The 15,429-nt window shown below is 47.5% G+C and overlaps 1 protein-coding gene across 5 annotated transcripts in view; it reads right to left on the bottom strand.

Moving 5' to 3' along the window:
- Positions 1–569: 569 nt before the first annotated feature.
- Positions 570–15,429, bottom strand: part of HMOX2 (heme oxygenase 2) — a 30,109-nt gene continuing 15,249 nt past the window's right edge. For 2 of the 5 annotated variants that reach the window (XM_047714276.1, XM_047714277.1), the window contains exons 2-6: positions 4,239–4,365; positions 2,896–3,013; positions 1,982–2,473; positions 935–1,061; positions 570–842 (exon numbers count right to left, since the gene is read on the bottom strand). In XM_047714276.1, coding sequence (XP_047570232.1) covers positions 715–842; positions 935–1,061; positions 1,982–2,473; positions 2,896–3,013; positions 4,239–4,324 — 951 coding nt within the window. In that variant the 5' untranslated portion in view covers positions 4,325–4,365 and the 3' untranslated portion in view covers positions 570–714. Of the gene's footprint in view, positions 843–934; positions 1,062–1,981; positions 2,474–2,895; positions 3,014–4,238; positions 4,366–11,009; positions 11,135–14,428; positions 14,603–15,429 lie in introns of those variants that run through there. The other 3 variants (XM_047714274.1, XM_047714275.1, XM_047714278.1) reach the window with 3 other exon arrangements.

Here is a 15,429-nt window from a genome sequence, read left to right as displayed (position 1 = left end):
TTGCTCTGGGTGGAGGGCTGTGAGGTGACCAGGGGTGGTGGGATGGGAACACAGGAAGGGCAGGAGTGGCTGAGAAGGATAACAATCATGCCGTTTGGAAAGAGGGAGACAGCTGTCAGAGTCCACTTTATTGAGTGCTGTAGCATTTACACAGGTCAAGGGAGGAGACAGGCCACGGCTAAACAGAGCCCTGAGCCCACCCACCCACCCAGGGTTTCTGCTTGAGAGGGATAAGGACCAGCTGTTCTGGATAGAGCTCCCCAGGCCTCTGAGGCAGGGTCCAAGCCACCCTCCCTCCCTCCAAGCTATAGCAGCCTAGGCTTGCTGGCTGGTCTGTTCCCATCAGGGGAAAGGTACCCACCTAAATGCCAACACAAGGAAGAATGAAGGGAAGGAGCCTCAGGGTGAGCAGTGTGGACGCCCCAGGAGCAGAGCCGGTTCCAGATGCCCAGATAGGCCCACTGAGCTGAGCTGGCTGCTTCTGGTACCACGGCCCAATGGCTGCAGGAATGGTGGGCCTACAGCCAGCTCAGCAGCTAGCCCACAGAGAGGATGCTACAGGCAGAGGCTTTAGCGTCTGGCCTTTATTGGTTGCTTGTTTTCTCAAAACCATTTAAAAAAAGTCACCTGAGGTGGTAGCTTAGTCACCGGTGGAGGTGGGGGCAGGCCAGTGGTCACTCGGGAGGAGGGCGCCAACGTGGTATGCTGGTTCCTTCACATGTAGTACCAGGCCAGGAGGCCAGCAACCAGGGCCACACCAGCAGCCAGAATGAACTGCAGGCCGGGCTTACTCAGCACAGCCAGGGCGGTTTGGAAGGGGCAGCTGCTGCCCTCCAGGGCACCTGTGTGGCAGCACCAATAGGGGACAGGACATCAGTGGGGAACACGGACACAACCCACCCTGGCAGGAGAGTCTGAGACAGGCAAGACCTACCTCTGTCTGGTTTAGCAGCATAGTACGGGCATTTGCGCACATCTCCTTTCCCATCGTGCACGGGGAGCCCATCCTCCTGGGTCTCCCTGGCCAACACGGAGCCAGCCTGGTCCAGTTCATCGAATATCTGCAGAAGCAGGGATGAAGAGCTATCAGAGGATGCAGTCTGCTTTCAGAGAAAACTCTTTCTTCCCCCACGCAGAGGGAGCCAGAACCAGTGAGACTTGCTCAGGAGGGCAAACCAGTACATGAGCAGCCCCAAATCAGCAGCAAGGAGGGCCACGCCAACCTAACCCTTCTCCAGGCACCACCTCGGAGAGGTGTGACCACACCTGTGCTGCCCAGCATCCCACCACTGCCGACTGTGGTGGCTCTTCCCTGGGCCCTGACCAGCCAACACGGCTCACAACTGAAACCACCAAGGCAGAAACAATGAGGAGAGAACAAAAGCACTGCCCTGAAATACTCCATGGGCACTGGCACTTTGCCATTTTCAGTGGCTAGGTATTTTTCAGTGTGAATGACAGGAACGTGTGACAACTGAGGCTCCAGCAGGGCTGACCCATCCTAAGTGGCCCTTGGAGGGTTGCTAATGTCAGACTAATCCAATGGGCCTATCTCGGGGCTGGTGCTGCGCTCCTCGGCCACGGCCGTTCTCCTGGTGCTGAGGGCTGCAATCAGCCTGCCCAGGCTTGGCCCTATCTAAAGGCTATGTGTAAATGGAATTCTGCTCCTCACTCTCCTTGGTTCTCTCCATGAACTTACCAAGTGGTGCTTTTCAGAGCAAACCTCACTAAAAAGGAAATTCACTCAAGACCAGAATCCTATGGCAAGATGGAGGAAGACAGTTTCAATTCCCCAAAACCGTCTGTGCTAGGGCCTCACCCTCCCCAAAGCAAAAACCACAGGCTGTCTAACAAAGCGGAGCTATCACTGGGCTCATTCCCTCTGTGGCCTATTTGGTCCTACTTTGTAGCAGGCTGCAGCTCAGCAGACAGCTGGTGGCCACGATTAGAGGGCCCCCTCCCACATGAGCCCCAGCAGTACCTGCATGTTGTACTCAAAGGCCCTGTTGGCCTCCTCCACAATCCTCTCTTTGGTCTTCAGGTTCAGGTCCAGGGCATTCATTCGGGCCCGGTACAGCTGCTTGAACTGTTGTGCATTGTCCACATTCTCAAACAGATAGAACTGGGTCCCTTCTCCTGTGCTGGGAAGTTTCAGGGCCCGCTGGGCCACCTTCTTCAGCACTTGTCCCCCTGAGAGGTCCCCCATATAGCGGGTGTAGGCATGGGCCACCAGTAGCTCTGGCTCATTCTGCCCCACGTAATGGATCCGTTCCACGTACTTTTGGGCAGCCTCAGAGCACCGCACCTTCTCCTCCCAGTCCTCACCAAAGAAATACTCCATGTCCTTGGTCAGTGCCTCCTTCCGGTGTAGTTCCATGGGGAAGTACAAGGGGGCAAAGGCTGGGTGGTCCTTGTTGCGCTCCATTTCCTCCTCGAGGGCTGAGTACGTGAAGTAAAGTGCAGTAGTGGCCAGCTGTTGAGGGCAATGGGGAGACCATGGGAAGGGGCTGTGGGCCCTGATCAGCAAGCACCTCTCCTGAGCCCACCGCCCCCGTGTCTGACAAGCCACAGGTGAAGGCCCCAGCAGCGTGCCCCCATCACCCCAATTCCCGAGAAGCCCATTTTGATACAGTGAATCATTTCACACACTCAGGAAACGTTCATATTGCTTAAAGGAATGATGCGGTGAATTGTTGGGAACATGGATACTTCTGCTTCCAGCACACCACCACTATGCTATTCTATTTAAGCTTCATGAAAACTACAATCTGATGTCGAAAGAGCGGAGAATGGGTAGAGAAAGGCCCAGTTTCCGCCTCCAAGCAGCTCTAAGGGGATCTTCCTCACGGGACTAAGGCCCCCAACCTGACCCTACCCACGACCAAGGTCACCGACCTTAAACAGTTCCTTCCTGATGTTGCCTTTCAAGAAGTCCTTGACAAACTGGGTGTTTTCTGCCCGGTCGTGTGCTTCCTTGGTCCCTTCCTTCAGGAGCTCGGAGAGGTCGGCCATCCTGTGGAGATGGGGTTGTGTATGCATGCGCGTGGGTGCATGTACATGTGTGCATTGGCCCTTCCCAGTCTCAGGGGGTGCCCCTGCTGGGCTGGAGGCAGAAGCTGGTCAGAAACTCCATTCCGGCATCAATACAGAGCCTTGCCAGAGAGCAGACAGATGTGAGTCGGCCCCAAGCACCTGGGTGACATGCAGGATGACTGTGGCCCACTCCTTACCAGTGTCCATGTCTATGAACCGCCCAAATGAACAATGCTTTGCCTCTGTGGCCCCCAGTGCCTGAAGAAACACACAACTCTAGTCCCACCACAGTGTTTGCTGGCTTCTCCAGGGAGCAGCCCTGGAGAAGGCAGTCCATGCTGCTGTGGTGGACTGATGGTAGATGTCCCAAAGCAGCCTTGCTGCCTTCCTCCCACCTTGGACCCACAGCCTCTTCAGGAGTACATGTGACTGGGCCCAGGCATAGGATCAGAATGAGATGGGCTGAGGCAGTTGGAGCCAGGATGTAGGTCTGTACCACTTAAAATGACACAGATGGGGTTGAGCTGCTAAGTGCCCCAGCCAGTACATGACAAGGCAAAGAACATATGACCCAAAAGATGGAGGCACCGGGTAGCAGCTCACATGGTCCACACAATCCATGCACCAGAGTGACCAAAACTTGGTCCCTCATGGCCTACCCTTTCCTGGCTTCTTTAGGAGATTAGCTCTTATCACCTACATGCTAAGAATCATTTATTATTAGCAATTACTTCAAGACATAAAAAAGCAATTTGTCAGTGACAAGGCTACAACAAGACTGTAAGAACAATGAAGAACAGGCTCTGGTAACTTGACGCTTAGCATGAACTGTCCCTACCCAGTAAGAAAAACCCCTGGACTTAGAGCTGTTCCCACATTCTAAGGAGTGGAGAACACTGGTCAAGGTGCCAGTTTTTGCCTGATGACCCTTTTTCAGCACAGATGACAAACCACTTAGGGCTCTAAGAAGAAAAAGAGACCAGAAATACCATCAAATTCCACTCCTCAGCACTCCTAGCAGTACCTGACCTGCTTCCTTAGGAACAAAGAGGGAGAATGCTCAGCAGCCCAGGGTGCTGGGCGCTATTCACCTCTGCAGTCCCAGTCAGGTGTCCTAGGGGGATGGCAGTACGGTGTCAGCACGGTGTTGACCACACCCCGGCGCCCTAAGCCCAGAAGACTCCACGCAGCCAGCGCCCACTCACTTGGTGTGGTTTTCTTTTTCTGAGGCCCCGGAGCTCTTTTTCTCCGACTCATCCAGCCCCTCTGAAGTCTCCAGTTCTGCTGACATCGTTGCTGAGTGTGGTTGCTGCTGCACTCACTCTTCTGGTCCTGAGGAAACACAAGGAGCTGGTGATGTGGTGCCCATGGCAGTCACTTCCCCCAAACACCTGCTGGTGCTGCTCTCCTCGGAGCTAACGTAATGGAAGAGTCACCCACGTGCCTTAGAGTGTTTTAAAAATAAAGCTCTGCCATCACTGGGACCATTATCTGAATATGGATAAAATTTGAATATGGACAGTGGATTAGGTAATAGCACTGTGTTGATAGTGAACCTGCTGGTTTTTATAAATTGTACTGTGATTACATAACAGAATGTCTTCATTTTAGGAACTGTATCTTGAAGTTTTTAAAAGGAAGGGGCACACTGTCTGCAAGTTACTGTGAAATAGCTCAAGAAGTGTGTGTGCATGCATATACATATTCGGGAGAGAGGGGAAGGGCATACCGAGTCAAAAGCAAATGAGGCCAAATGCTGTTGGTGAATTTGGATAAAAGGTACACAAGAGTTCACCATACCATTCTTACAACTCTTCCACATGTTTGAAATTACAACAAAATTTTAAAAGTTACCTAACAAATAACATCACAAATAAAGCTTAAAACAAAAACAAAAAAGCAGTGGCGGGCACAGCAGCTGAGTCAGGCAGCAAGGGCATCTGGGCTGGCCCGTCCCAGCTGTCACCAGCAGGGCGGCCTTGAGCACAGAGCAGCAGAGCAGGGCACTGAATGGGAACAGTAAGCCAGGCCGTTCAGAGTAGCTAAGCAGAGCAGCTCAAAAGGCACTCAACAAGCGGTATCAGGTACATGGAGTCACCAAACACGAAGACCATTCCCCAGCCTATCCCTGACTCTGCTGGGCTGAAGAAAATAAAACAAGCCAGCCAGTCAGTTCCCAGCACTGCTGCCAGGGCCGAGCCTTCGTCAGCCAGGGAAATAGAGTCCCACAAGACAAGCTAACCTCCCACCCCTGGAGGCCTCTACTCTGGCAATAGAAAGGAAAGGAACTTTCCAGATGAATAGCAGCACAGCTGTACCAACTACTAAAGGAACTTAAAAAACCAGAGCTACCCAATCAAGCCAAGGAAAGAAGAGGCCCTCACTTTCTACCTCAATCAGTATCTACTTCCTGAGTATTTTCTACATAGTCCACACAGAAACAGGTGTCAAGGGGGACAAAAAAGTTTAAGTAATGGTCCTTCGAAGGTATAAAGAAGAAATAAAAGCCAGCCTCCACCTCACCCCACAGATATACTCACTCCTAGTTTTTGCTAGGCATGTAATTATATTTTCTTTATCTTTTCAGATATTGTAATATATGGTTTGCTCAGCATGCTTTTTCTGAACCTTCATGCCTTTAAATTTGGCATTGATACAGTGGTATTAGTGATAGGAAGGATTAAGTGAGAACATAGAAGGTATGAGGCTTTTAGCATAGTGCCTACCACATGGTAACAAGCACTCACTAAATATTACATATGATTACATTCATATTTTGATAGAGGCTTAATGGATGTTGTCCTACAATACTTAGAAAATAAAGAGCAGAAAGTGAAATGTGCCAAAGACATGCATGGTATATCACTTATATGTGGAACCTAAAAGAAAGATTTAAGGGGCACCTGGGTGACTCAGTCAGTTAAGCATCTGACTTCGTCTCAGGTCATGATCCCAGGGTCCTAGGATCAAGGCCCACGTCAGGCTTGCTGCTCAGCAGGGAGTCTGCTTCTCCCTCTCCTTCTACCTACTACTCTGCCTACCTTTGCTCTCTCTGTCAAATAAATAAAATCTTTAAAAAATAATAAATAAAAATTTAAAAATTAAAAAAAAAAAAAGATTTAAGTCATAGAAACAGAGAGTAGAATGGTGGTTGCCAGGGACTGAGGGAAGAGACAATAGGGAGAGCTTGGTAAAAGGATACAAATTTTCAGTGATGAGTAAGGCCTCAGGATATAATGAACAGCCTGGTAACTAGAGTTAATAACAATTTATTGCATAATTAAAGTTTGCTGAGAAGTATAGCTTCTAAGCATTATCACAGAATATGTGAGGTGATGGATGTGGGTTCAATTGTGGAAATCTATAATTACAGATCATCGCACTGGATACTTCAAATATACTGTAATTTTACTTGTCAATTATATCTCAATACGCTGGCGGGAAAAAACCCGAGAATATATAGAAAACGGGACTTTCTCTTAATTCCAAATTAGATATACTCTCATCTCCAATAATGCTGATGAACTATGCAGTTTATTAACGTGAAGTCCAGAATGTAAAGGTAGGTAGGTGGTCATCACATGGAGAGAAGAGTATTCAGAGAGGCTTCCCGGAGAAGGGAGGGCTTACCCAGGACCCTCAATGAAAGACAGCATTTGGGGAAGAGAGGAAGGGCCTCTAGATCAACGAACAACATGAACAAAGTAAAATGCAGACCAGAGATAGCTAAGACCACCCAGCTATACATCCTGCATTCTTCTACCAAGGGGCCAAGGCAGACTTTGTCGGCGGCAGAATAAGCACGCAGTTTGTCCGCGCTGACCTCCTCTTACAGGCTTTTAAGAAAGAACATCTGAGCTCTATGTCCTCGGGGGCCCTGCGAGCCAAGATTTATCCTGGGCCACTCAGCACTCAGGTTGCTGAGAGAAGAGGGTGCTGGTTGGGAGCTGTGGGCACCCAGTGGCGGGAAGAGGGCAGAGTAAAAGGTCCCAGAGCCTCTAGACAGGTAGAGGTGCGTGTGGCCATGCTGAAGACATACTCCAAGCACCAGAAAACTGCGGCTCCCGTGCTGCTTGCATGTGAAACTAAAAGCAGGCAAAGACAAGAACAAGTACAATCTGGTTGTCTGTGATACTAGCTATGGTAAGTTAGGTAAATTGCTTGCACCTAATTATCATGCTACATGACAGTGATTATATATGTGATTAAACCTGATCAGTAATGGTTTCGTTTGCTAATAACTGCATACTCTGGGAGGGCGTAGTCTTGCTGGATCATTAGGGCCTTTTGCTTCTCTTAAAAATACAAAAGGTGTTAGGTGCCTGGGTGGCTCAGTGGTTGAAGCCTCTGCCTTCGGCTCAGGTCATGATCTCAGGGTCCTGGGATCGAGTTCCGCATCGGGCTCTCTGCTCAGCGGGGAGCCTGCCTCCTCCTCCTGTCTCTCTCTGCCTGCCTCTCTGCCTACTTGTGATCTGTCTGTCAAAAAAAAAAAAAAAAAATCTTAAAAAAAAAAATACAAAAGGTGGGGTGCCTGCGTGGCTCAGTCCTTAAGTATCTACCTTCGGTTCAGAGCCATACTGGGCTCTCTGCTCAGCAGGGAGCCTGCTTCTCCCACTGCTGGTGTTCCCTCTCCCACTATCTCTCTGTCATAAATAAATAAACTCTTAAAAAAAAATACGGGGGTACCTGGGTGGCTCAGTGTATTAAGCCCCCGCTTTTGGCTCAGGTCATGATCTCAGGGTCCTGGAATGGAGCCCTGTGTTGGGCTCTGTGCTCAGCAGGGAGTCTGCTTAGGTTTCTTACTCCTTCCGCCACCCCGCTCCACTCTCTTACACATGCTCTCTAAAGTAAATAAATCTTAAAAACAAGAAAGGAGGAAGGGAAAGCCAGCTTCCAAAGATGTCTTCTCATTAGTACTTTAATTGTGCTAGTCTCCCTTCGAGTATATGTTCCTCCCCCTTCTTCAATGCCAGTCCTGCCTGAGAGTCCCTAATCCCTTCCTCTCAGCTCAAGGGAGGCCCAACTCTGGCTCCAGAAGGAGGGCCACAGCTGTCTATTTCACTGGTGAAGTTTGAGAGCCCAGAAAGTAAGTTCTCAACAAACACTTGCTGAATAAAAAAATCCAAAAGAGGAGCATCTGGCCGGCTCAGTCGGAAGAGCATGCAACTCTCGATCTCAGGGTCATAAGTTCAAGCGCCATCCTAGGTGTAGAGATTACTTACATTAATAAAGACTTAAAAAAAAATCCAAAAAGGAAAGAAAGCAGGCAGGCAGTGGTTTGGTGCATATTGCCAGCAATATGGCACCTGTGGACAACAAAAAGTAATCTGTTGTTGACTACTTCAACAGGTTCCTCAACTCAAAATATGATTTAACAATTTTGTTTTAAAAAAGAAAAACAGATACTGTCTTACTCCACTTAGAGGCAAGAATACTAAGTCCTTACTGTGACCTAAAAGCACCATCTGCACAAAATGTTCTGGGGAAGGCTCCATTAGCACATTCAACCCACACAAGTCGGGCTCAGGGAAGGCAGCCTTTGACCATCCATGTATCCTGGTCCCTGTTCTTCAAGGGAGTGGCTGTGTGGTGCGGCATGCAGAAACCACCTTGTAATGTCAGAAACAATTCACTTCATTCTCTGAAAAGCTATGTGTCCAAACTTGGTCTGACTGGCCTCTACACTCAAATCCTTCTTCTTTGTAGCAACCACTGGACTTCCTAGAAAACCAGAGGCCAAATCATAAATGTAAAACCTTTCTAGACTTCAACCTCTCATCAACAAGCTGCCGCCTCACTCTCCCTGGAGTTTGCTTAGGTTTCTCTCTCCCCCTTTTGTTGTTGAACATCAACAACAAAAAAGATTTCACTCTGGGAAATACACATAAAGAAGTACTAATAGTAATCTGAACCAAAATGGTAAGTAGCCATACTATGATGTTAGAAAAAAAGTCACAAAGCCTAATAATACAGGGTAGGACTGCTCGGAAGGATAATAAACAAAAGAATCTTGGCACAGATGGGACAAGCTGATAGGCTACACCCACTATGAAAAAATCTACATGCACTTGTTTTACATAAAGGACTCAAAATGCTGACTAAAAGTATATGCAAAGGTATGTAAGTAGGGGCGCCTGGGTGGTTCGGTCGGTTAAGCATCTACCTTCAGCTCAGGTCATGATCCCAGGGTCCTAGGATCAAGCCTCACATCAGGCTCTCTGCTCAGCGGGGAGCCTGCTTTCCCTCTCTCTGCCTATTTGTGATGTCTCTGTCAAATAAGTAAATAAAATCTTTAAAATAAATAAATAAAAATTAAAATTAAAAAGTCTTAAAAAAAAAAAAGTATATAAGTAAAAGTGGCACCGGGGTGGGTCAGTCAGTTAAGCGTCCGACTCTTGATTTCAGTCCAGGTCATGATCTCAGGGATATAAGACTGAACACCACATGGGGCGCTATGCTCAGCAGGGTGTTTGCTTACGGATTCTCTCTCTCCCTCTCCCCCTCCTCCCACTCACACATGAGTGCTCTCTCAATCTCTAAAATAAATCTTAAAAAAATACATGTGTATGTAAATATATATACACTGTAAATACATTGATGATAACAGGAAGACAGTCTGGAAAGGTAAACACTTGCTATTTGACTTTTTAGCTAATTGGCTTTTATTTTTTTAAAGATTATTTGACAGACAGAGATCACAAGTAGGCAGAGAGGGAGGCAGAGAGAGAGAGAAAGGAGGAAGCAGGCTCTCCTCTGAGCAGAGAACCCGATGCAGGACTTGATCCCAGGACCCTGAGATCACGACCTGAGCTGAAGGCAGAGGCTTTATAACCCACTGAGCCACCCAGGCGCCCCGGCTTCTTCTTTTATATAAAGTGGTCCAATTCTCTTGAAGGAGGGGAAGCGGGGAGAAGAAAGGGAGAGAGACAGAGAAAGGAACTGGCCCAAGCAAACCAGCTAAAGTAAAATCCTTCACTGCACTAACTTCCATAGGAAGTCACCTGGACCTTTACTGTGCTCTTACAAATTTCAGAAAGGTCCATCTGTGACCCTCTGTTTATAAAATCTACCTCCGTAACTTCTGTACTAGCTGTTCACCTGACACAGGTTTTTACTCCCACACCAGACAGAAGCAACAATGATGTCCTATTACCAATGTGCCTTCCAGCAAAGGAAGTTCCTGTGGACCTGCCCAGCAGATCCAGAACCCTTATTTCAAAGCCTTTGTACCTGGTAAATTGCAGGCTCAAGGCACTAGGGGTCCTGAAAAAACAGATGTGTTCAAAAATACTATATCCTCCTCCATGGACACTCATAGCCTACAAACCTCAGAAACTCAGTGCTATGCTACCAGACAGAACTATATTATCACTCATTCCTCAGCTGGTGATTCAAAGCGCTACAGAGGCACCTGGGTGGCTCAGCCGGTTAAGGGTCTGACTCTTGATTTCGGCTCAGGTCATGATCTCAGATTCGTGAGACCAAGCCCTGTGTCCGACAACCACTCGATGGAGAGTCTGATATTCTTTCTCTCCCTCTCCCTATGCTGTTCCCTGTGCTTGCACTCTCCCTCTAAAATAAATAAACAAAACAAAAAGGCACAATAAAGACTTAATCTATAATAATTCTTTTCCATTTTGATTATTTTTCTTTGCCCTGGAAAATCACTGAAGAAGGGAGCAGGTTGCTGAGATCAGCCGGCATTAGAGAGCAAGGTGTGGGAAGGGGTAAGAAAACGCATGGCAACCAGCTCCCTGAAATTAGCACAATTCTCCCACCTGCCTCTGGAACTGACAGTGACCAGCTACAGTCGCCCACAATATGAGCTTGTATTGTTATCCCAATGTGCAGGGGAGGAAAAAGCCACAGGGAAGGAGTAAGCAGCTGCTCAGACTCCTGTACTGGGTCAGCCATAGCTCCCACCCCTCCCCACTAAACAGCTTGTGGTTGGGCACCAGGAATCTCTGCCTGCTTACCAGAAGGATGTTCCCGGCTCAGAGTTTACTCCTGTATAGAACTGGCATCACATTAATAGGAGGTGATTATTCTTCTGCTTTCACAAGTGCTGTCATCATGTCTCCCCAGTTAAAACAGAAGCTTCCTACAAGACAGATCATCAAAACTCCCTCAGACTCAGTTTCTCAGAGTCCAATGCCATGTCCCAAATCACTTACAGGTCAGTACCCTGGGCAGTCTCCAACTTGAGTTCTAACTGTCGTAGATGCACAAACAGAATGCCTACTGAGAAAGCTAGCTAAATGGCGGTGGGACGAGAAAATACTGGTTAACTTCTAAAATAGCAGAGGCGCCTGGGTGGCTCAGTGGGTTAAAGCCTCTGCCTTCAGCTCCGGTTGTGATCACACTCTCTGCTTGGCAGGGAGCCTGCTTCCCTCTCTCTCTGTCTGCCTCTCTGCCTACTTGTGATCTGTAAAATAAATAAATAAAATCTTCAAAAATAAAATGGCAGAGGCACCTGGCTGGCTCAGTCAGAAGAGCCATGTGGCTCTTGATCTTGGGGTAGTGAGTTTGAGCCCCACTTTGGGTGTAGAGATTACCGGGGGGAAATTTTTTTTAATTGGGGAAAAAATTTTTAATTGGGTATTGGGCCTCTAACTAGTATGTAATTTGTTTTTGTCTTTCTGCCAATCCCCCTCCCTCCCCTTTTCCCTTCCCCGCTCTTTCTTACGGTCTGAATTTTCTAATGACCTGTTTGTGTTTCCCATGCCTCTAAGCTGGCCAAGGCCATTCTTATCCCAGTTAGGTTGGCTTCCGCATACACCCAGCTGTGTTGTGTTTTCTCTGCTGCTCCCCTCCCTGGGCTCCAGAAGGCCCAGTCTCCCCTGAGTCCCTGCCTCAGCTCTTCTCTTCACATCAGAGCTGGGCACTCCTCCCTGGTGCACTCTGAGCCTCCAAACAGGCCCTGCTCCATATGTACTCCCCCACCCCAGGAGGCTGCTTCTCACTCATGTGCCTATGAGGGCAGGCACTCCATTGGGCTCTGCTTACTTTTCTTAGCCGGTACTGGCAGTATGAAGACTCAAGATTTTTCCCTCTGAAAGCCTACCTCTGGTCACTAGTGCAGCTTCCTTCCTACAGCCCATGGTTTTGTGGGTGTTTTCTACTCTTTGCATTCAATAAATACCTTTCAACTGTATACATCTTTGTCTATGATCTTACCTCACCCACTTAGATTGTGACATTCAGGAGGGTCACCTTTCAAAAATAATATACTACCTCTCACAGAAACCATGTTTTTAGATAAGCACAGAATACAAGAATCCCAGACTCTCTCTTTCCTGGATTATAGGATCTGTTCCTTCTCTACATGCCCTAAAGGCTTTTCACATTTAAGTGAGAGGGTACCTGTTTCCATTTACCAATACCATAATCAGACCAAGTCAATTCTTAATGATGCCACATGGTCCCATCAGGCCTCAGCAGATATAAATAGACTATTTACCTAAAAATTATTTTCTGAATATGTGTCAACATAAAAAGAGTAAATTCTAACATCCTACATATAAACCCTATATATGGTCTGGGAACAAAGAACCCTAGAGCTACTACTGAGGGAAGAAACCAGGGGCAGGAAGGCACATCTCTTCAGAGCTCCAAATCTCTCCCTATTTTTTACCTGTAGGAATGAATACTTGCCCAGTGTTCCATACCACAAGACCACTGGAAGGATCAAATAAGATAATGACTGTGAAAACACTTTGTAATAAATGTTAAGTTATACAAATGCTACCAAAAAAATGGGAGAATGAACCCAGAACTGTATCCTAGTTGGTCTGCTCTAAAAGACACTCCAGGTGAGCTTTTCTAACCTTAGGGCACCAGGAAACTCTCAAGAGCGGAGAGACCCTTTGGCACAGTTTATTTATTTATTTATTTAGTTAGTTGTTTTTTTTTTTTTTTTTTTTTTTTAAGATTTTATTTATGGGGCACCTGGGTGGCTCAGTGGGTTAAAGCCTCGTGCCTTCGGCTCAGGTCATGATCCCAGAGTTCTGGGATCGAGCCCCGCGTCAGGCTCTTTGCTCGGCGGGGAGCCTGCTTCCCTCTCTCTTTTCTGCCTGCCTCTGTGCCTACTTGTGATCTCTGTCAAATAAATAAATAAAATCTTAAAAAAAAAAAAAGACTTGCTACTATGAATGAAATAAATATGACTCCCCTGTTCCCTGAGCATCACCCCACCTCATATAAGAGGACCAGATCTCAGGGCTGATGACACAAAGACTCTTTCCCATGAGAAGCACGTGGGGTGGGGGCTGAAGCCCTGACTGAATTCTAAAATGGTGAGGACCATATAAGAATAGGCACCAGACATCTTTTAACATAAGAAACGCTGACAAGTCCATGGGTCACCCCTAGGTACCATCAAGTGAAAATTATTCCAACTTCAGAACAATCTTGAAAACGTGTCCTGTAGCTTAAGCAGAGTTGTCATTATTCCTGTTCACTCGGATGTAACAGTTGTCGCATGTGGATTCAGCTTCTCTCATAGATATGGTGACTACGAACAGCATTTGGGGGTCGAGGGACAGTGACTAATTAGGATGCTTCTGCTGAATCTTCATTTTGGAAAATGAAGTGTTATCAGCTCCCAGGTGCTTTCCTTTCTACAGAGAGACTCAGCAGAGGCTCAGCAGCACCCCCTCAAGAACAGAAGGTCCTCAAGTTTACCTTGGGAGGATGGTACACAGGAAGAGCGCCAGACCGAAGTCTAAAAGACCCGGGCAGGGATGCCTGGGTGGCTCAGTCAGTTAAGCCGCTGCCTTCCGCTCAAGGCATAATCCCAGAGTCCTGGGATTGAGTCCCACATCGGGCTCCTTGCTCAGCAGCGAGCCTGCTTCTCTCTCTGCCTCTGCCTGCCACTCTGCCTGCTTGTGCTCTCTCTCTCTCTCTTTCTCTGATGTATAAATAAATAAATAAATAAAATCTAAAAAATTAAATATTAAAATAAAAATAAAAATAAAAGACCCGGGCATACCAGGTTAAGTCACTCTCAAGCGGGGTCCCATTGACCGGGAAGAAATAAAGACTGAGAGCTTTAAGTAATACGGCCAAGGTCACTTAGAAAGTTAATAATGGGAGTTGGGGTGAAACCTGAGTCCTTCCTGAATTCAAGCTCACTCCTCGTATATCCCAGCTAACATGCATGTGCAATTAGTAGGATATCACCACAGACTACTAGCAAAATGGAAAATGCTATACTACACTGCATTTACATGTGCAGTGGAGGGGTTTTCTAAACCACTGAGTGCCATTTGTTTCTTTGTATGAAAAGTTAGCTCAGTCCTATGATTTCTGAGAAGTTAATGCTCAGGCTCCCATTTGAAGCTTCAGAAGCTTCAGAACCTGGTGCTGCCCATCGACAAACCTCACCTTCACTCACTCAGATTACACCGCAACCCGAGAAGATTATTCCCTGGCGAGCCGTGCTTTTGTTGACTAGCAGGGCAGGCCAAGGCTCGAGATAGCTGGTCTCAGAGGGGAGGACAGTGCCTCTACCACTCAGTGCATGAAGGGAGGCAGCCAGACCTGCCAGGCCTTGGTGGACAATGAAGCCAGAGACTTACGGCATCCTTGTACCAAGGAGAGGTCACAATAGGATTTGCACATCTCTATAGCACCTATCACCATAGTAACTACAGAAAAATAGAAGATCTGGTTTCAAGAATCTAAAAGCATGTTCTACAGGTGCCGAGTGTCTAAAATCTACTCAGTCCTGGGGTGCCTGGGTGGCTCAGTCGGTTAAGCATTCAACTCTTGGTTTCAGCTCAGGCTGTGACTTCATGGGTCGTAGGATGGAGCCCCATGCTGGCCTCTGCCCTCAGCGAGGAGTCTGCTTGGAGATTCTCTCCCTCTGCCCCTCCCTCACCTCATAAATAAATACATCTTAAAAATATATGTATATAGGGGCACCTGGGTGTCTCAGTGGGTTAAGCCTCTGTCTTCGGCTCAGGTTGTGATCTCAGGGTCCTGGGATCGAGCCCTGCATCGGGCTCTCTACTCGGCGGTGAGCCTGCTTCCCCCACTCTCTTTGCCTGCCTCTCTGCCTGATTGTGATCTCTGTCAAATAAATAAATAAAATCTTTAAAAAATATATATATATATGTGGTCCCATTTTCTCTACTAAAAATACATGTCTAACTTGGGAACAGTAGTGCAATTGATAGGAAGTATGTCAACATAAACTTCATGTAAGATTAGGAACTCCACAGGCCAAGGTATTGGTCATTCTAACAAGGTGCTTCCTATATCTCACTTTGGACCTGTAAAGGGTCTTAACATGTTCACACAAGCCTACAGGGTTAGCTATTATTCCCAGGCTTTTTCACAGTGATGGGTGGAGGGAAGGGCTGCCTAGATTCTGATGCGGGTGTGGAGGGAAGG

This window comes from Lutra lutra, chromosome 18 (assembly GCF_902655055.1).
Source record: "Lutra lutra chromosome 18, mLutLut1.2, whole genome shotgun sequence".
NCBI lineage: Eukaryota > Metazoa > Chordata > Mammalia > Carnivora > Mustelidae > Lutra > Lutra lutra.
The sequence above is the reverse complement of the archived record's forward strand: the minus strand, read 5'-3'. Positions and strand labels throughout refer to the sequence as shown.